The sequence below is a fragment of the Sinohyriopsis cumingii genome, chromosome 18 (assembly GCF_028554795.1).
Source record: "Sinohyriopsis cumingii isolate HCF-2022 chromosome 18, ASM2855479v2, whole genome shotgun sequence".
Lineage (NCBI taxonomy): Eukaryota > Metazoa > Mollusca > Bivalvia > Unionida > Unionidae > Sinohyriopsis > Sinohyriopsis cumingii.
The window spans coordinates 82,337,289-82,359,932 of NC_142978.1; the positions used below are offsets into that span (position 1 = coordinate 82,337,289).

Below are 22,644 nucleotides of genomic sequence, written 5' to 3' on the forward strand. Positions count from 1 at the left end.
CCAGGTAATTTTTTTATTTTGCTGCAATATGACCTCCGTGTTGTTTTTTTTTTTTACTTGACTTTGGCTTTGGCTTTGACTTTGGTTTTGGTTTTGGCTTTTGCTTTGGTTTTTCACCTGACTGCGTGGAGATAAATTTAAATTTCTTTGTACCGCATCGTTCACACTTGCCCGTAACCGCAGATCTGTTATTGCGTGTTCTAATGGTTGTTAGATCACTTGTTGGCGTGCGCGCCCTGCATTTCACACAATATAAATCCATATTTATTTTATATTATTCTAATGGAGATCACTGACTTTTCTGCTACAAGGAAACGAGAACCAGTTAGGCATCATGCTGCGCTACCAAATTCTGTTCGTATGATTATTATAGGTCCATCTGGGAGTGGTAAAACACAATTACTGTTGAATTTAATAATGAAGTGGATGAAGTGGGACAAGTTGTATTTGGTAGCTCCATCTGTGGACGATCAACGATGCTAAGAAGTGTTAAAAGATTTTAATGAAAGTGCAAAATCGTTAAATGAGAGCGGAGATGATGTTGTTGAATTTATAACTGACATTAATGAAGCACCAAGTATCGATGATATTGATGGATTTATTAATAATTTAGTTGTTTACGATGATGCAATGTTGGATAAACAATCAAATCCAGCTAGGATAATTTCCAGAGGTAGACACAAAAACACAGCTGTGATTTATGTTACTCAAAGATATGTACAGATTCCTAAAGTGATCAGAGATAACTGTAATATTCTTACTGTCTTTAACGGAGCTGATACTCACACGTTACGAAATATTCATCAGACCTGGTGTAGCGGTGATATGGTTATAAATAAGTTTAGAAACTTCTTTTCACGAGCACAAGCTACTCCACACGGATTTATAACAATAAATTTACATGATCCTCGAACACGGTATCGAATCGGGTTAGATAAAAAATTTTGAATGATAGCAGCAGGGAGGGCGATGCTCTCAACTTGTCACCGAATAATCGCGTATTTTTCTTCGACGCAGCAAAGAAAAGTAAACCATCGGCGATAACAGGTAAGCCAATTTGTCATCGACGGAGTTGTTTTACGCTGGATATCGCATTTTTTAAAACGATTTTTGTGATCTCGCAGGAAGTCGTATTTTGCGAAAATACGGGTGGACCAATTAGAGCCGGTTCGCCCTCCCTGCTCTTATGATCATGGCGTGGTTCCTGAAATTTTAAATACATGTATGTGTTGTTGTTGTTGTTGTTGTGGGGATTAACGTATATTTTCAGCACAAGATATGCTATACATGGCGTCCAGTATTAATGGTGGAGGAAGAACCCGGGAAAACCCCGGAAAGAACCACCGACCAACGAGGAGCTACTGGCAAGCTTTCTCACATACCCAAATAGGTCGAACCCGCGACTCGAACCCACGTAGACAGAGGTGAGATGGCAGTGATCCGTAAACATGAGCGCTTTAGACCACTTGTATGTGTATTTTTCTTGTACCGGGAAAGAATATATTTTTTTTAAAGTACGAGAAATAGTGTGTAAAACGTTTATTACCATTTTGGGGAAGAGTTCGCGTATGAATTTTAATATAATACGATCGTGGCGTAGCTTCTGAAATTTAACAATATCACCAGGTTCTTGAAGTGTTATGCCAAAATAAACATTATCGGAAATGTTACTTATTACTGGTCCATGAGTAAGGCCAGTAAGTCGTCTTTTTGATTGTCTTCAATTAATTCGGTATACAATCGTTGCTCAAACAATAGCCAACATGTATTTCTTCTTTAACTGCATCCGAACCAAGCAGCAGACAATGCGGTGGTTGGTAAAATATTCTCACAATTTAATAAACATCAAAAAACGAAAGGCGCAAACATGTTTGCTGGGTTTGGCGGTGTTAGTAGACGCAATCAGTTGATCAGTAAATAATGTCAGCTTTATTAGCTGGAAATTGAAAGTATATGAAATTGTACATGCGTTCAGCTTAGATATTTTTATTTTTTATTTTTATAAAAGTGACTCTTGACCATTGCAGACCTAATCCACTTAGTTCTCTGGTTTTACATGGGTATGGTGTTTGTTTATGAACTCGTTATTAATTTCCTATTTTTTTAAATAAAAATATTTTATCGTTATGGAAAAGCAAGTTCGCAAAAGCAAGTCGTTCTCTACGTTGTGCGCAATGATTAGTATAGTAGTTTTCACACGTTTCTGTCGATATTCACAAAATCTGAGTTAAAAGTTATACGCACGCTGAAAGCATGTGTTGATTGTAGATTATTTTTGCTGTAGTCGTTCAAACGAATAGGTGTACAAGCGTTAGTTATTGGAAATTTGCAATGGATAAATGTACACGGAAACGCATATGAGAAAATTTTAGAAGTATGGAATTTGTACTGACACCATTCATAGACCCTGGAACGAAATGAACCGTACAAGTGCTTCTTCTTTCTTAACCTAATTTTGCTGTTAATTTTTTTCCCACTGAATTCAGACACAATGATGTGTGACAATATTATTGAATAGTTTAAATAATTATGCAATTTTTGCAATGGAATTACATATATTATGGATTAATTGCAAGCCCCGACGGTACGATATCAGACGGCAAGTAAACGGCGTTGATACTCTGTTCATACTGTATATTAGACGTTGAATTCAGACACAATGATCTGGAGAAAAAATTATTGAATATTGTAAATCTGTGTGCAATTTTTAAATGAAATTACATGCATTACAGATGAATTGCATGCCACGAAGGCACGATAGTAAACAGTGTTCATACCTATGCATCATATACACTAGACATAAATACAGGTATATGTGCTAATGAGTTGTTCTCTGAAAAAAAGTAAAATACTGTAAAACCCTGCATTAACGCGACCCCGATATTAACGCGATCCAATTTTTGACTCCAATTATCGCGTTATAGCGGGGTTCCACTGTACATGCAATTATCAGGTTTCGATTTCATGTAATAATTTACCATATAAGAAAATAAATTTCCAGTACTGTTTCTTATCTTATAGGTGTTGTCTAATGTTGTAAAGCGCTTAGAGCTTCTAAAGATTAGGCGCTATACAAAGTCCTCATTAATATTATTATTATCAATGGAACCTATTAATAACAAAGTGCCAGAGAACAGTTACAGGTGTTCATCAAAGTCAGATTCTCTTGAAATATATAGATTACACTTCATGTCATTTGAATTAAAAGTATTTTTTTTAAATTATAACTTCTGATCACATACAATTATTGGAATTGTCATACATTATTTTACAGCATTTATTTTGATCATTATCATCATGAGCAAAAAAATCCGTATGCATAAATATCATTAGCAATAGTAGTAGTTGTAGTGGTGGTAGTAGTAGTGGTGGTGGTATTGGTAGTGGTGAAAATAGTAGTAGTGATGGTGGTTGTGGTGGTGGTTGTCATTGTTGTGATATCAGTAGTGGTATTGATGCCATTTATAGTAATAGTAGCAGTAGCAGTCATGGTAAAAATTGTAAAAGTAGTGGTGGTGGTTGCTGTTGTAGTAGTAGCGGTGTTGGTGTTGGTAGTAAGGGTGTTGGTAGGAACAGTTGCTGTGCTAGTAACAGTAGTGGCAGTAGTACAGTAAAACTCCACTATAACAAGTTTTCATTATAACACTGAATTTGGATATAGCAGTCATCTGAGATTTCAGAACATTTACAATAATTTTACAAATTTCCACTACTAAGCTTTTGTGCCAAAGTAAACAAGAGTTTGATATAATAATTTGTCAAAATGTGTTGTATTCTTAAAGAAAAAATAGCTGATCTCTGTTTCTTACTTTTTGAAAAAGACATTAGCTCCTTAGCAAGATGATACTAGTTAATATTAATTATTATGAAACCATCAACAATAAAGCCATTAAGTCTTCTCTGTGTTTGTCTTCAGTGCATCCCGTGTACATTTGTTGCTCAGTTCAGGGTAAAAAGTTCATGCTCTGTTATCCAGCATACTCCGCCAAGCACCAACAATGTAGTGATCTAAAAAGGTTTATTGTCTGAACTTATTTTTTGTTGTTGTTGTTGTTGTTGTAGGGTTTAACGCCATTTTCAGCACAAGATAGGCTATAAATGGCGGCCAGTATTAATGGTGGAGGAAGAACCCGGGAAAACCCTGGAAAGAACCACCGACCCACGAGAAGCTACCGGCAAGCTTTCTCACTCAACCACATTGGTCGAGCCCGAGACTTGAACCTACGCAGACAGAGGTGAGATGGCAGTGATACGTGATGGAGAGCACTTTAGACCACTCGGCCACTCGGGGCCCAATCTTAAGTTATAAATGAATTTAGCAACATATTTAATTAAAATGAATAGGTCACCAAAGCCTGCTTAATCACTTGACAACCTTTTGAAACAAGTTTTTGCCCAAATTGATGAGATTAGTTTTGGTCATTGTAAAATACCCCACTACCAATTTAATTGGTTTGAGTAAGAAATACAGACATCAGCTCCAAATCAATCCGTCATTTTAATGCTAAAATTACAAGTATAGCTGTGTTGTTCTCAATCACTGACTGGAACATAACCATTAGGTTAAGTGATGGAGAGATATGCTATTATAATGAAACATACAACTGCCTGTTTGTGCTCTGCAGTAGTGTAACGTCAAAGTTACAAATACAATATTTAATATTGGGGTGATTTTATTGCTCGTTTCCTTTGTCTTTTATGAAAATAAATGAACCGTTTGTATGGAAATTGTTTTGTACCCATGAAATTAAATAGCTTGTTTCTACACTGGGTTCAGGCAGTGATACACAACCAACTGTTTCTCTCAAGTACATTACCCTTGACTCCTGTATCAATTTCAGTAAAAAATCAGACCCTTAGGACATGTCTAGCAAATATGACTGTTTTGGAAAATAGTGCTTAATAGGATCTTGTGAGTGTATTAACAAGAAATTAAGTATTTGAATTCAAATGAATATAGCAGAAAAATTCTAGAAATTTTCATTGTGCATATTTTTGATGGAATTACTGATATGGCTAACATAATATTAGCTGGGAAGTATACATCCAATAACTATTTACACTACAGTTCACAACTTTTTTAATACATGTATATGTATGTAATAAAATATGTAATAACTGTTTGTTTTTGTATTTTTCATTTACATGACTTTGTTTTGGACACAGACCAGTTAGGTTTCAAGGACTGAAATTTCTGAGTATTTAATTAAAGTGTGTTCCTTCAACCATTATAAATACTCCTTGAGAAAGACCATATCCACTCGCCTTGTTCACCTGATGTTCTTCATGTTTTTGCAGTGGTCCACTTCAAAGTGTTGATTCCTGTCTTTCTTTGACCATCTTTATATTACCTGGCAAGAATTTTAGGTCATAAAAAATTTATTTTTCACTTTACATGCAAACTGTGACATTGTTTTATTGATAATTGCAAAGATAAACTGTAGTCAATTGCATTTTGACTCTTTTCAACACAGATAAACTGTAGTGATCGGCATTTTGAGTCTCATCAAAACAGATAAACTGTAGTGATCTGCATTTTGAGTCTCATCACAAAGATATACTGTAGTGATCTGCATTTTGAGTCTAATCAACACAGATAAACTGTAGTGATCTGCATTTTGAGTCTCATCAACACAGATAAACTGTAGTGGTCTGCATTTTGAGTCTCATCAACACAGATAAACTGTAGTGGTCTGCATTTTGAGTCTCATCAACACAGATAAACTGTAGTGGTCTGCATTTTGAGTCTCATCAACACAGATAAACTGTAGTGATCTGCATTTTGAGTCTCATCAACACAGATAAGCTGTAGTGGTCTGCATTTTGAGTCTCATCAACACATATAAACTGTAGTGATCTGCATTCTGAGTCTCATCAACACAGATAAACTGTAGTGATCTGCATTTTGAGTCTCATCAACACAGATAAACTGTAGTGATCTGCATTTTGAGTCTCATCAACACAGATAAACTAGTGGTCTGCATTTGGAGTCTCATCAACACAGATAACTGTAGTGATCTGCATTTTGAGTCTCATCAACACAGATAAACTGTAGTGGTATGCATTTTGAGTCTCATCAACAAAGATAAACTGTAGTGATTTGCATTTTGAGTCTCATAAACACAGATAAAACTGAATTTTGAGTCTCATCAACAAAGATATACTAGTGATCTGCATTTGGAGTCTCATCAACACATATAAACTGTAGTGGTCTGCATTTTGAGCCTCATCAACAAAGATAAACTGTAGTGATCTGCATTTTGAGTCTCATCAGCACAGATAAACTGTAGTGATCTGCATTTTGAGTCTCATCAACACAGATAAACTGTAGTGGTCTGCATTTTGAGTCTCATCAACACATATAAACTGTAGTGGTCTGCATTTGGAGTCTCATCAACAAAGATAAACTGTAGTGATCTGCATTTTGAGTCTCATCAATACAGATAAACTGTGGTAATGTGCATTTTGAGTCTCATCAACACAAACTGTATTTTGAGTCTCATCAACAAAGATAAACTAGTGATCTGCATTTGAAGTCTCATCAACACAGATAAATTGTAGTGATCTGCATTTTGAGTCTCATCAACACATATAAACTGTAGTGGTCTGCATTTGGAGTCTCATCAACAAAGATAAACTGTAGTGATCTGCATTTTGAGTCTCATCAACAAAGATAAACTAGTGATCTGCATTTTGAGTCTCATCAACACAGACAAACTGTTGTGATCTGCATTTTGAGTCTAATCAACACATATAAACTGTAGTGATCTGCATTTGGAGTCTCATCAACACAGATAAACTGTAGTGATCTGCATTTGGAGTCTCATCAACACAGATAAACTGTAGTGATCTGCATTTTGAGTCTCATCAACACAGATAAACTGTAGTGATCTGTATTTTGAGTCTCATCAACACAGATAAACTGTAGTGATCTGCATTTTGAGTCTCATCAACACATATAAACTGTAGTGGTCTGCATTTTGAGTCTCACCAACAAAGATAAACTGTAGTGATCTGCATTTGGAGTCTCATCAACACAGATAAACTGTAGTGATCTGCATTTTGAGTCTCATCAACACAGATAAACTGTAGTGATCTGCATTTTGAGTCTCATCAACACAAACTGCATTTTGAGTCTCATCAACAAAGATAAACTAGTGATCTGCATTTGGAGTCTCATCAACACATATAAACTGTAGTGGTTTGCATTTTGAGCCTTATCAACAAAGATAAACTGTAGTGATCTGCATTTTGAGTCTCATCAGCACAGATAAACTGTAGTGATCTGCATTTTGAGTCTCATAAACACAGATAAACTGTAGTGATGTGCATTTTGAGTCTCATCAACACATATAAACTGTAGTGGTCTGCATTTGGAGTCTCATCAACAAAGATAAACTGTAGTGATCTGCATTTTGAGTCTCATCAACACAGATAAACTGTAGTGATCTGCATTTTGAGTCTCATCAACATATATAAACTGTAGTGGTCTGCATTTGGAGTCTCATCAACAAAGATAAACTGTAGTGATCTGCATTTTGAGTCTCATCAACACAGATAAACTGTAGTGATCTGCATTTTGAGTCTCATCAACACAGACAAACTGCATTTTGAGTCTCATCAACAAAGATAAACTAGTGATCTGCATTTGAAGTCTCATCAACACAGATAAACTGTAGTGATCTGCATTTGGAGTCTCATCAACACATATAAACTGTAGTGGTCTGCATTTTGAGTCTCATCAACACAGATAAACTGTAGTGATCTGCATTTGGAGTCTCATCAACAAAGATAAACTGTAGTGATCTGCATTTTGAGTCTCATCAACACAGATAAACTGTAGTGATCTGCATTTTGAGTCTAATCAACACAGATAAACTGTAGTGATCTGCATTTTGAGTCTTATAAACACAGATAAACTGTAGTGATCTGCATTTGGAGTCTCATCAACACATATAAACTGTAGTCGTCTGCATTTTGAGTCTCATCAACAAAGATAAACTGTAGTGATCTGCATTTGGAGTCTCATCAACACAGATAAACTGTAGTGATCTGCATTTTGAGTCTCATCAACACAGATAAACTGTAGTGATCTGTATTTGGAGTCTCATCAACACAGATAAGCTGTAGTGATCTGCATTTTGAGTCTCATCAACACATATAAACTGTAGTGGTCTGCATTTGGAGTCTCATCAACAAAGATAAACTGTAGTGATCTGCATTTTGAGTCTCATCAACACAGATAAACTGTAGTGATCTGCATTTTGAGTCTCATCAACAAAGATAAACTGTAGTGATCTGCATTTTGAGTCTCATCAACACAGATAAACTGTAGTGATCTGCATTTTGAGTCTCATCAACACAGATAAACTGTAGTGATCTGCATTTTGAGTCTCATCAACACAGATAAACTAGTGGTCTGCATTTGGAGTCTCATCAACACAGATAAACTGTTGTGATCTGCATTTTGAGTCTCATCAACACAGATAACTGTAGTGATCTGCATTTTGAGTCTCATCAACTCATAAACTGTAATGGTCTGCATTTTGAGTCTCATCAACAAAGATAAACTGTAGTGATCTGCATTTTGAGTCTCATCAACACAGATAAACTGCATTTTGAGTCTCATCTACAAAGATAAACTAGTGATCTGCATTTGGAGTCTCATCAACACATATAAACTGTAGTGGTCTGCATTTTGAGCCTCATCAACAAAGATAAACTGTAGTGATCTGCATTTTGAGTCTCATCAACACAGATAAACTGTAGTGGTCTGCATTTTGAGTCTCATCAACACAGATAAACTAGTGGTCTGCATTTGGAGTCTCATCAACACAGATAAACTGTTGTGATCTGCATTTTGAGTCTCATCAACAAAGATAAACTGTAGTGATCTGCATTTTGAGTCTCATCAACACAGATAAACTGTAGTGATCTGCATCTGGAGTCTCATCAACACAGATAAACTGTAGTGATGTGCATTTTGAGTCTCATCAACACAGATAAACTGTAGTGATCTGCATTTTGATTCTAATTAACACAGATAAACTGTGGAGTGCTATGATCTTTGTGCTCTTTGTTTCTTGTGGCAAATTTGAAAACTATATCTCATACACTTATGAAGAACTCGAAGAAATGTGGGCTAAAATGGAGTAAGAAATTAATAACTGGAAACACATCAAAACTCCAAGAAAATTATCTTACTTTGTAAGAAAATGATTTATCAATATAATAAGAATTTTATCCATAACAGCTGTACAACATGAAAACTGAAAACGTGAATCTGCTTAATAATATAATTTTCTTGCCTCCACATCCCCATCCTACTGTTTTTTCTTGTCCAAAAGTATTCTTGCCAAAATTGTTTTTCCTAGTAAATGCTCATAAAAAATGGAGCTTTAAAATGTACAAATGGAATAACTACAAACAACAGTAAAATATAGCAAGGTAATATTTCAGTATTTTTTTTAAAAAAGCAGTACTTTTCATTAATTATTTTTAACCGCTTGATAGTTTAAAAAAAATCAACATCAAAAGAAGTTCTAACAAAAGAAAATTAGAATAGTGAACGGCACATTATTTACACCAACATTATTAATTGTTCTCTTATGTTGATAACTGAAAGTTTTGAGCACAAACCACTTTGTTCTTTCAATAACAGTGACCTTGACCTTTTTGAACCCCAAGCCAATAGTGCAAGCCATCCACAAAGTCTGATAACAGTGCATGATGGAAACCTGAGGTTATTGTTTTTCAACAGTATTCTTCATTCAAGCTAGGTTTTGCATGGAAGCCTCTTTGGACCATGGATGCTCACTTAACAAATACAGATAGTCATTCTGTACTTTTAGGAATCATTTCAATCAGTTCTATTGCTATTTTGATGGACACATTTTCAGCAGTCCCTTTCTTATAAAGCCATCTCTTCTGTGGCAGGAAAATGGCCTTCTACTACAGGGGTGGCCTTTCTAGGGAGTGATCACACAGATGTAATAATTACATAATTATAAAGTATAGCATAAATAATTTTTAAATATTTAAAAATGTAAATTAAAACATGCAGAATTATGGAATCAATAAGATAAAACATGTCTTAACATTATTTAAAATAATTACAAATAATCATCCATGTTACAAAACCATTAGAAAACCTTGCCAATAAAATCATGGTAAAAACAGCTGGTTTTAACTATCATTCTAAAATTCAATTTTCCCACTGCTGTCGAAAATATAAATGACAATATTTATTTCAATCTCTCTGATGTCAAATCTCTCAGCAGTGATCAAAGAAAAACTCTCAGCAGTTATCAAAGAACTCACTCTCTCTCTCTTTTCAATTAGTCAAATTGCTTTCATTTTTACTTCCAAATTAAGATTGTCTGATGCATTAAAGGGTTACTTTCTAACACAAACTAATCTGTGCCAAGGGATTCTGGTTGTGGGGGAAGGTATTCAAAAGGGGGACCACTGTCTTACTTACAATTTATACTAACCATTATAAAGATAACTGCCTCATTTTAATTATTAATTCTGGCTAAGTCTGAGTAGTATATATGATGATATTATGACAAAGTGAATACTGATATTTTTTGGAATAGGGGTGGATTTAAAACTACTTAATATTTACAAATATACTGAGATACTGATGTCACCATAACATAGACCTCTTCTAGTTACTGTACTAATTAGTTCCTGGATTAAAAGGAAGGCTTGACTGTGGTAACTTTTATCTTTTATTGCAATAAGACCCAAAGATATTCTTTATTTATAAATTAAAGAAAATTAAAAGTTTCTATAATATTACATTGATCTTAAACATGGAACAAGTTCTGAAGAAAAACAAAACATGTCCATGCTGCTTTATCCCAACAAATGTTTTGAATAACTATGACATGAGATGTATGCAGTTAGTCTGGCCAAATAATATGGCATCAGAAAGCATGTCAATGACTGGCATGGACAAACACATAAACATGAGTCTTAGTCATCATCTATGTTCAGCATTTAATTGTCTTACACAGCCACTGTCCACAATTGTTTCAACAAAACTGTAGATAAAATAACCCTCTGTTAAATATTCACCAGAATTAAAAGAGCACTTTGGACATGCACAAGAGGTGACCTTCGAACACAAGTTTGACCACACCCGAGCTTGTGATACACCAAAAGTCATATTTGCTTTACTTTCTAACCTTCATAATTGAAATAATGAGCTAAATAAATGAAGAATTTTAAATTACATATTTACCATAATGATGGTAAGTATTGGGACACCCTTATTTTTAAAAATAATTTTTATGACCTATAAAAGTTGGGACACAACATTATAACAGTGTTTCATGCACTACAAGTCTTAGGAAACCTTAAAAACAAATTCTATTTTCTTTTTTCGTAACTGATCATTTGGCTTAATTTACTGATCATAACATTATTTGAGAGAAAAAAAGATGCATTAAGAAACTATCATTATGGATGATTAAATGGAAATGTTATAACTGAATGTGTTTGTTGTTTTATTATTTCTACCTATTTCAAATTTGTATAATTTGATTGGGCAATGACAAGCATGAGCACTGGCACAATGCTGTAACTGTATCAAGAGTAACTTGTTACATTTTTGCTCTACTTGTCAGTTAATACATTATTGTTGTTGTTGTTGTTGTGTGGTTTAACGCCATTTTTCAGCACACGATAGGCTATGCATGGTGGAGGAAGAACCCAGGAAGAACCACTGACCCACAAGAAGCTACTAGCAAGCTTTCTCACATACCCACAATGGCCGAAATCCATCTCTGAAACCCATGCAGACAGAGGTGAGATGGCAGTGATCCATAACGGAGAGCGCTTTCGACCACTCAGGGCCCCCAGTTTACACATTATTGCATAAAACATTGTTAAAAGTCACCAGAAATTACATTTTCTAACTTGAAATATAGTACAAGTATTAAAATAATGAAGATGGTGTTTGGTTAATCTCTAGTGTTTATTATGACCTTTCTTATACCATGGCATCACCACATGTACATCAAAGATTTCAACTTGTGCTGAATGAAGTACATCTCTTCATTCAGAATCACTAGTAATGCTACAGTAATGTCTAAAGAATTCAATAAAGTGTCAGAAATGTTTTGAAAAATAATTGCAATAATAATGCAGTGGCAGTTTACTGTGATGAAGCTACCTTTAAATAAGTACATGTGTACTCAGCTACAGTAATAGATCATTGAAATGTTATGTACCAAAATGGCATAAAAGAATTAATGTTGTATAACAAATGGGTACCAAGATTACTTTCAGACAAAATTCCTTATTTATCCAAGCCAGTTTCAGGGTTTCAACAATTTACTGGCCTGCATTTGTGCCAAAAACCAAAAGACAAATCCAAAAGTTATAATCGAAATGAGCTGTCAAAACAACCAGCATGCTCAAATTGAAAGTGGAATGAAAACACTTAATGGATCACTGATGATCTAGGCAGTCTATATTCAAAAAAATATTTTTGTCATTCTTTAATAAATATACGAGGGTTATGTGAATATATACTGGTTGTTTGCCTTATATATTTATAAATATTAAGTAAATATGTGGTCTTTTAATAAATATTACATTACTTTACAGGATCGATTATATCATTGAAAAACAATAAATCTTGAGCACATGTGAAGCAAAGTAAATAAAACAACAATCGATGTATGGCTAATGTGTGTGATTTGGATTTTGAACGTAGTTTTAAAAAAAAATCAGTCATACTGCTACAATGTCTGCATTGTGGCAGTTTATAGTCATGTCTAGCACTGAGGCATCATGCTGCAGACATGTAGCATGATGTCCCACCCAGTCACATTATTCTGACACCAGGCCAACCAGTCCTACCACTAACCTCTTAACACTGAGTGCCAAGTGAAACAGCTGCCTGTACCATTTTTATAAGTCTTTGATATGACTTAGTCGGGGTTCGAACCCACATCCGAGGCAGACGCTCTAACCACCAGGCCACCGTAGTGGTGGTGTATGGCTAAAATGTGGTTTGAAGAATGAGATTTGGTAATAAATAATAAGCAAAATCTTTATATGTTATTGTTACAAACATACAAGGATGTGAGTGATGCAAAGCAATATTATGAAGTGTGCAAGTACTGTACACTATGATACATGTCTCACTGGAAAGTCAAATCATCCTGCGAATTATGAAGTGTTTATTTACCTTCATTTAAATTCATATTTTGAAAAATGAGAAAATATGCACATGCAAGAAAAATAATATATAAACAATCATAGTAGTTTAATCACAGTTTATTGACATAGTATTGAACAAGTGGCAGTTACTACTGTGTTATGTATGGCAGTCTTGCAATTTTTGTGTCTGTAAGTGCTGGGACACTTAAAAATGTTATATTTAATTAATTATTGTAACTATATATCAAGATCTTAACAGAGCTGTAAAAAGAAAGTCTACAGTCATGTACTTTTGTAACTCAGACATTTGACAAGGCATTATTTTCACTTCTTCTTGTCAACACTAGAAACAGAAGGAAATCTCTACTAAGGGTAAGATTCTTGAAGGAAACTTCACTCAAGGTTTTGATACCAACCAAAGAACATATCAAAGGTTTCACCAATACATTAATGAGCACAAGACTGGTCTTTAATATACCTGATCAGTTTTGAAAATGATGGTCCAACAAAACTATGGAGCCAAAGAAGAACATGAGAATACTGGAGAGGGCTGCCCTATAGCCCTTAATGGTGAATACTGAGCAGTCTGACTTTTTTGCAAAAAGAAAAAGAAATCTGCAACTGCAGTTAATGGGGGACAGATAGGTTCAACATGTTTCCTACTGCGCCACTTACAGAAGATTTTCCATCTTGGAAACACAAATCTTGGAAGTTGACAGCATTCTAGCCTATGCAATGCAGTTTGTGATCTTGCTACAAAAATTATATTGGCAGATAGATCACTTGATATGATCCAGGCATGAAGGTGGATAATCTGAGGATTGCTGTAAAGGCAGGATCTTATGTGTTGGGACAGCAGATCCCACAGTGGTATTTACCTGGATTTGGTTACCAACAGGCTGAAGAGATTACTGAACCATGACCAATGGGGCTACAAAGGGAGTTATCAGGATGAGCCATGACACTGAAGCTCAGATTCAGAACCTAAGGGATTATTCTGAAGTATAGGATGGCATCAAGGTAGTTAAACTTCAGGCTTGAGATAAAGGGTCCACCACCAATGCCCTCTGGTCTGTACCTGGCAAGATGGAATGTGGCACCTTGTTCAGCCTTGTAACAAACTCTTCCCTCACAGTTGAAAAAGTATTGCATCTAGTGTCTGGTTTAGTGACCATTCCCTGAGGACCATCAAACCCTGCCTGGACAGGTTGTCTGCCAGAATATTTATCTTGCCTGTAATGTGGCAGTCTCTGACAGCGATGCCCTGAGACTGGCCAATGGAGATTCCAGACTTAAAGCAAAATGAAGGAACATGACATCTGAAATACACTACAACCAACATGTTGTCCAAGGCAACCAAAATGCACTGACACTTATGTGGTTTATTCACCCTTCAAGTGCTAGAAAAGTCTGAATTTCTACGTTGTTGATATGAAGAGAAGATTATTCCCAAGATCAGAACTACCCTTTAGACTCCAAGTGAGCATTCCAACCTGAATCTGAAGTGTCTGTGGGCAGAAATTGTTGACATTTCAGAAACTGGTCCAGATGTGTCCATCAACCCAGGTGCTAACAAAAATGTGATCTCAAGAGGATCAGAGCTGACATGGGCTCTCTGTGTGGTCTCCAGTTTGCTTGCAGCAGGAACTGGAGAGGCTGCAAAAGAAGTCGTATTGCTACTGCATTCAGAGTTCCCAGAACTGAGAGGGAGAGGCAAGCAGACAATTAAGTCTTCTCTGACACACCTGCAATGAGAGACATAGATCCTGTAAAGTGGAACCATTGATGAAATTGTGAGAAAGGATCAGAACCAACTTCTAGTTGGGATTGGTGCCAGATGAGTCACTGAAATCCAATAGACATATGTCTCAGAAATTCACATTTGAGGATTTTGTGCATCAACCAGTCATCAAAATACCAGGAACCACTTAAGACCTCAAGTGCTCACCCATCACCCTGTTAAAAGCTCTAGGAGTGGAAATGAGGCCAAAGGGAATTTAAAGATTTCCTGTCCCAGACAAAACTGCAGAATTTCCTGTGTACAGTGAATATTAGAATGTGAAGGCAGGCATCCTGGAAATCTATGGAGACTGCACTGTCATTGACTTTAAGTCATTCCTGACTGAGGTGAATATCTCCATTTTTAAAAGCTCTTCCAGAAGAACTTATTTCATGGAAAAAGATCCATTATGAATTCAAACATTCCCCTTTTTTAAAATCTGCAAGATATGTGAATAAAATCTTATCACCCTATCTACTGCACCATCATGCCTCTTTCCTTGATGGATACTAGCTGGTACTGGTGAATCCAAACAGAGGTCAAATGGTCTGAAGGATTCTGGAAGTGAACCTCGTAACCTTACTTAATTGTGGAAAGGATACATGCATCATAAATGAGGTCTGACCAAGCCTCTGAGAAAAGGGCCAGTCTGGAGCCTATTGTAACATCAGAAAGAGGTGGAGTTGACATGAGAAGGTGCAACTCCCTAGGTCTGACTGCCTTCCTCCTTAGGGAAAATGGAGGCATCAATAAACTGATTCCCCAGACCACTCCTGCCACCTCATCTTGTGAAAGATGGGAAAAGGGATATTTCAATGTGGGTCTAATGGTTCTGTTGGGGCCCCTGCTTAAAATGTGTCTGATGGGGACCCATTAAGTTTTCAGCATAAGGATATTTCTTGTTTTGTTTATCCAGGTCTGCTACTTAAACCAAGAAAGGGGCTGCTGATTCCTCAAAACTTTTAAGTCCAAAATATGGATTAGCCCTCTGAATAATGTTTCCACATGAAGTAGGACAGCCCTGGAAAAGTAATTGCTGTGTTCCAGCAAAACCTTTCACATCTCCAAAGCAACATCTCTGTAGAGGTGGAGAAATTTAGCACAGAGCACCATGGACATAGACAGCAAGTGTCTCAATATTTTAGCAATGGCCGCCTAACAGTTGTGCAAAAGCAGGTGTAGAAAATAGCTCGTTCAACAGATTGACGGTGGCAGCAGAAAAAAATGGCATGGAATGCTATGGTAACTAGTACAGAGGACTTAAGTTCCAAAACCTCAAGGGACCTTATCAAGAGACGGACCAGGTACCTGCCGCTATCCTCACCTGGGAAGCACCCAAGTCCAAGGCATATGGTCTAAGAGATCAAGCAGGCAAATAGGCATCTCACTTAAGGTGTAAATAAGAGGCTGAAGCAGAGATAGGCAAACCACTCCTGCTGAGTGTGGAAGCAGCAGGTTTTAGAGTGTGCTCCAGAGAACCTCTCTAAATGGACAGGATCCTAGTATCCAAAGATCCTGAGGGTTCTGAACAAAGATCTGGGTTAAAAAGGCAGTAGAAAGTTCCAACTTCCTCCTCAAATACTGGATGGGACAAAGATGGGGACCCATAACTGAAGAGCCCAATGTAACTAGAACAAGAATAGAGTATGCAATGCTTACCCTAACACCAGTTAGTAAAAGAGTGGTTGTTGTTGTTGTTGTTGTAGGGTTTGATGCCATTTTTCAGCACACGATAGGCTATACATGGCGGCCAGTATTAATGGTGGAGGAAGAACCCAGGAAACCACTGGAAAGAACCACCGACCCTCGAGAAGCTACTGGCAAGCTTTCTCACATACCCACATTGGCCGAATCCGAGACTTGAACCTACGCAGACAGGGGTGAGATGGCAGTGATCCGTAACTGAGAGCGCTTTAGACCACTAGGCCACTCGGGGCCCCCTAAGAGAGTGGTAAAACACAAACCAGTGCTTTGCTAATGATGTTCTCAAAACCGTCAAATTTAACAAAATGGAACACAGATAACCAAAACATGCACTGACTTGGGATGGGGGGATACCAATGACAGCACAAAAAAGATATGACTGACAGCACAGACAATAAAAGAATACTAAGATGATGAAAAACACAGAGTGCCCAGAGAAACAGGACAACTACATAAAGAATAAGGAAAGAAGGATCATATTCTGAAAGATGAAAGGTATCAGACTGGAGTCCTATTTTATATTATAGACTACTAATTACGAATGGAGGAGGGACCAGTTTCAGGAAATGAATAAGCACTTGGGACTAGTGCCAGGAAATGAGAAAGCAATGCAATAAAAGCAGGTGATGTATTACTGCTATTAAAATTACATTTAGCTCTTGCAATGGAGTATACATACAAAAGCCTCTTTATGCATGTTCTAAAAAGTATAGTCTATAAACAAATACTAATGTTCATGAAATGGCAACATGGTTTTAAATAATATAAAATCAAACTAATAACTTGATATGGTTTGAAAATATGAGAGTTTTCTAAAAACATCTTCATTACTGGGATCTTAAATGGGAAAGTATTTACTTCCAGGCCCTTTAGTCTCTGGTCTTGGGATCTAAAAGATGGGTCATCTTTTTGTTCTCTCTTGAAGCCAAACTCCAGGGTTTGGAGACTAGTGTTCTTGGGCTTTCACTTTCGAAGTCTAAACAAACTATACATAATAAATTATAATCAGATATTATTCACATCTACTGAAGAATTAGTACACTTTCCATGCAAAGTGGACTCCATATCCAGATACCATAAAAGTCTAAAAATAACCAGTCCTATTGTAGTTATTTGTAATTAATGTTGCTTATTCTTAACGCAGATTATTGTAGATGTATAATTAACGTAGATTATTGTCAGGATGGCAATATGAATGATTCAGTAATAGATAGCTAAATAGTTACCATACATAAATTGAAATGTGTGGCCATTGAATGGTACTGTTGATGACTGAGTGTTCACAATGAGATGACTGTGTATACACAATGTGTAAATGAGTGAACAATTAATACCTGAAGTTCCATTATAAGTCCACTTAATAGTTCTTTCTCATTGTGACCCAAGATAAATAATTAAATATACATACAATCTTCTCTTTCTTGAGATCTTTCTTATCACATATTTATAGACAATTGCTTGTATGCACAGAAAAATCTATTTTCAATGTCTTATTTTCAAGGCCTACTTAATTTTGAGTTAGAAACTTTGTTAGAATTGTTCAGCTTACTGTTAACACATTTGTTTTCATGGGTATCAATTTTTGTGGTGTTACAAAAATTAAAAGTTTCAATGATATTTAAATCTGTTAATTTGGGAAGGGGTGCTATTCTTTCCACAGACTTTCTGTTTATTTTACCAAAATCCAAGAAAGTTGGTAGCCCCATAATAAGTGAAATAACCAGCATTTCTGATACTCTGAGGCATATACAATGTACACTGAAAGTTCCTCCATGTCAAGAAGTTTCATCACAGCCATCCTGTTTGCTGGGTAATGAGTCAGAATCACAGATTTCTGTGTGTGATTTGTAATCATCATTTTCAGGCTGTGAATCAGTATCACTAGTCTTTCCCCGATTTTCCAGATCTCGAAAGTCACCAGTATCATCTTCTTTAGTTATCTCTGATTCATCATGGTCATTGTCTTTATCAACACTATCTGACTGACTGTTGTCATCTTCATCATCTTCTTCCTCTTCATCAGTTTCATCTAGAAAAATGGGTCAAATTAATTATAAAGGCTTTTCTCTGTACTGTTCTTTGTGATCCTAAACAGACTTTTTAAATATTGTGTTGTTGTGAAGGTGTTACAACATTTTTGCCTAAAGAACATACTTTTCCAACTTTTTTTTCTCCTGAATATCCTCAAAGTTTAAATGGAACAAAATTTTAGTTTTTAAACAAGAAACTGATCAAGGATATTTTAAGCCCAACCCAGAACTTTTGGTAAGCTCATGTTGTACACATTAAGATGTTTCCACATACAAAGTAAGATGACACTATAGCCAAATGTCTTTCTGCAAAACTAACAAAAGAAAATTTTAACACTAACATTAATCTGAAGATGAATGCATCAACAGATATAATGACAAACATGTGTGTATATATGCTTCATTTTAAATTGACAAGAAAAGTGAGATTTCAAAGTAAATGTTTATATACTAAATGAAAAAAAATGAGCTAATATCATAGGGTTGTCTTTTTAAAGTGGTGGTAGGTACTATGACAGAGATTTCTAAAGATACAAAAATATATATTTGTGTGTGATTTGGATTTTTTTAAACGTAGCTTTAACAATTTTTCAGTCATATTGCTACGATGTCTGCAGTGTGACAGTTTATAGTATGTCTAGCACTGAGGCATCATGCCGCAGACATGTAGCAAGATGTCCCACCCAGTCACATTATCCTGACATCAGGCCGACCAGTCCTAACACTAACCTCTTAATGCTGAGCGCCAAGCAAGGCAGCTGTTAGTACCATTTTATAAGTCTTTGGTATGACTCAGTCGGGGATTGAACCCATGACCTCCCGCATCCAAGGCAGACGCTCTAACCACTAGGTCACCGGAGCGGTCACATAAATATATATTTATTAAAGGAATGCTGTTGTCGGGAAAGGTTATGCAAACTATTTTTTTTAATACTTGCACTGAAGTGGGGTCTTTAAAACTAAACCATAACTTGCCACAAAGTCCAGTCATAATGATAAATTGTTTGTGTTATTCTACTAGATTTCTGTTATGAAAATGAAAAGTAATAAGTTTTGAAGAGATCATTAATTTTAATATGGTTTAATGAACATGCTGGAAATTTGTTGTCAGCATAATCAACATCTGAAAATTGATTAAATAGGTACTATGCATAAATGCCAACCTCCCGAGAGGTATAAGCTTAATTATTGCTATTATAAATGGCAAAAAAGCGTTATCTGGGTGTAAAAAGTGTAATGTATATATTACATGCTGAATTACAGCATGTAGAAAAGATATATATTCTGCCTTTAAAGTTTCATGTCTTGAAGTTTGAAAAGATCCATCTGCTAACATTTTCCATCATATAACATTCACCACTCTCACTGTAAAGCATCTCACTTAACATCTTAACATCTGGTGCCATTTTTGTTAAAAATATAGACTGGTTCATTACCTAACTAGTTTACCAACAGAATGAATCTGTAGGCAAAGTGCACAGAAACCCATCTGTTTTCTTGGAAACAGGGTCATAAACAGTTGCTATAAATAGCAAATAAAGAATGTCTTCTTATGCTATTCTTACACAGCAGTCACCTTTTGAGGAATATTCCCAAATTTATATGAATGGAATTAAGGAGATGATAATAAAATGACAAAAACAACTGTATTTTTAGTTTAGTTTTTAATGTAGCAAAAAAGCATAGTTGATATGCAGTCTCGTGGAAAATGTAATCTGCTTAAAAAAGCATAATGACTACACCAAAAGCGGGATGGTTGGAATGTATGACTGCTATTCAGGTATCACATTAAGGCTATCTCCATACAGTCAAATTTCAGCTGAAGCACATTTTGGCCCTATATCCTGAGTCTGGGTTTTGGGTAGTTTCTAGTTTTCTAAGTTAAGAATGTATTTTACATTAACTGAGCCAGTCACTGGAGCTATGTTGACCATTTAAGTGACTGATAAATACTGCTGTTTCATTTATTTTTTTGCAGTATCAATTTTCATGGCACGTAAAAAAAGAACATTTTTGTGGGTTTGTGGGTTCTTAAATTCATCAAGTTGCCTCATGACAAAGTTTACATTTGTATTGGTATTTAATTTCATGGATTAACCACAACAAAAACACAAAATAACGAATACTAAAAAACAAGAATATGTCTACAACAAGTTGGTCACTTGAATGGCCAAAATGATAATATAACTAGTATAAGCACAAATCAAATACCTGCCATGATCAATCCCTTACACCATGGTTTCATCAAGTGCTCAACATGAAATGGAGCCAACAAAGCTAATAACGCCTAACATTCCATGAATTTTATGAAAAATTTAATCATCGATGGAAAGACCTGAGCATTTTCTGACAAAAAACACCAGGCCATGTAATTAGTGAAGGACCTCTGTCTGATCTATTACTAAAAACAGTATCAATTAAGATGCACTATCAATAAATTCTGTTGACCACCATGTTAAGACTGGTAAAATTTAAGCTAGATTTCTCGTAGGAAACTCCTTGAGAGATAGGATCTAATTATCTGTGGCTTTGATGAAGCTATAGACCTGTGTAATTCTACTAGTTTGGGATTATTTATTTGGCAGACATTTATATGTACAGGAGGCTTGACTGGCATGATGATCATTTATTGGTTTTGTCAAAATATCAATGACTTGTGAGCTCTAGTTCTGGAATGGTATTAGTTTCTATATACTTAGAATGTAACTAGGTTTTGCATTTCTGGCAAATGTTTTAGCATTTTTAAGTCTTGTTGTTTCTGTTCTTGACTTAAGGCAGTAAGTGAAACTGGTAGCGATCATACACGGTGTACATACATGTAAACTGAAACATTATTAAGTGCTTCATAATCGTTTTATTCAAAATGGGTTAAAAATAATACATATGGAAAAGACAATATTTTACCACAGTAATGAAACTAAATTATTATACAGTTGTAATTTGTTGATCATAGGGAAGGCAACTGTGAGAAAATCAGTGTCAATCTTTTTGTATTACATCTGGCAAAGTTTTCATTGGGTCTTTAAATCTGTTGTTCAATGCAACTACGAACATTCATAATCCACTGAAAAAGTGGATCCGATATACATTAGCAATTCCTTTGTGGTTCAAAGTAACTATGAAATCCATGAAAATTTTTGCTTCACAGAAAAGGTGTAACCCATATATCGGCCATGCCTTTACAAAAAAAGATAAAAACTATTTGTACCTTTCTTTTCTATTTCCTTCTTAGACTTTTTATTCTTCATTTTCTGCTTTTTCTTTAACCTTAAAAAGAAAATACAACCAGATCATTACCTAACATTAGATAAATATCTTTACAATCTTATATTTATATATAATAATTATACATTTTCTTATAAATATATCAACAATTATGATACGTGGGGAAATGGTTTTTTCCCTCTTTAGTGAGTAATACAATATTTTTTTCACTGATGCATGCATCTACCTACTTGATAATACAAAGCAGCCAAAATTTCAATCCAACTTGGTGAGATGGTCACATATTAACAGACAACTTATCTAGACAGATTATCAATGAAATCAATATAATCTTTCCATGCATTTCCTCCTCTATCGCAAAACTTCCAATCTGAATAAAATTGAAATCTCCAACAAAACGGAGCAAATATATGAAGTCTCGCTCTGCTGATCTTTTCAACTTCGCAAATCAAATAACTCAAGTGATAAACTTCATCCAGAACATACCATTTCTAGCGATAACTCCAGGCACAAACACAATACTTATTCTTATTGATTACTAAAAATGAGTGGATGTGGAATTCCAAAGGTCAGCAGAATGTAAAACTTGACCAGTGCATGTAAAATCTGTATCATATTAAGTGTGTATGTGACGAATCACAAGTCACTAAGGTAAATATAAAAAAACAGGAATGGTTGGCTGACTGGTAAAACATTGTTTTTGTGCCTTATTAACAGGTGATGAGGCAT

At 35.5% G+C, this 22,644-nt stretch overlaps 1 protein-coding gene across 3 annotated transcripts in view; it reads right to left on the reverse strand.

Moving 5' to 3' along the window:
* Positions 1 to 9,433: 9,433 nt before the first annotated feature.
* Positions 9,434 to 22,644, reverse strand: part of LOC149777167 (PRKR-interacting protein 1 homolog) — a 30,012-nt gene continuing 16,801 nt past the window's right edge. For 2 of the 3 annotated variants that reach the window (XM_089941866.1, XM_089941867.1), the window contains exons 5-6: positions 21,899 to 21,957; positions 13,278 to 18,689 (exon numbers count right to left, since the gene is read on the reverse strand). In XM_089941866.1, coding sequence (XP_089797992.1) covers positions 18,436 to 18,689; positions 21,899 to 21,957 — 313 coding nt within the window. In that variant the 3' untranslated portion in view covers positions 13,278 to 18,435. Of the gene's footprint in view, positions 12,933 to 13,277; positions 18,690 to 21,898; positions 21,958 to 22,644 lie in introns of those variants that run through there. The other variant, XR_016416160.1, reaches the window with a different exon arrangement.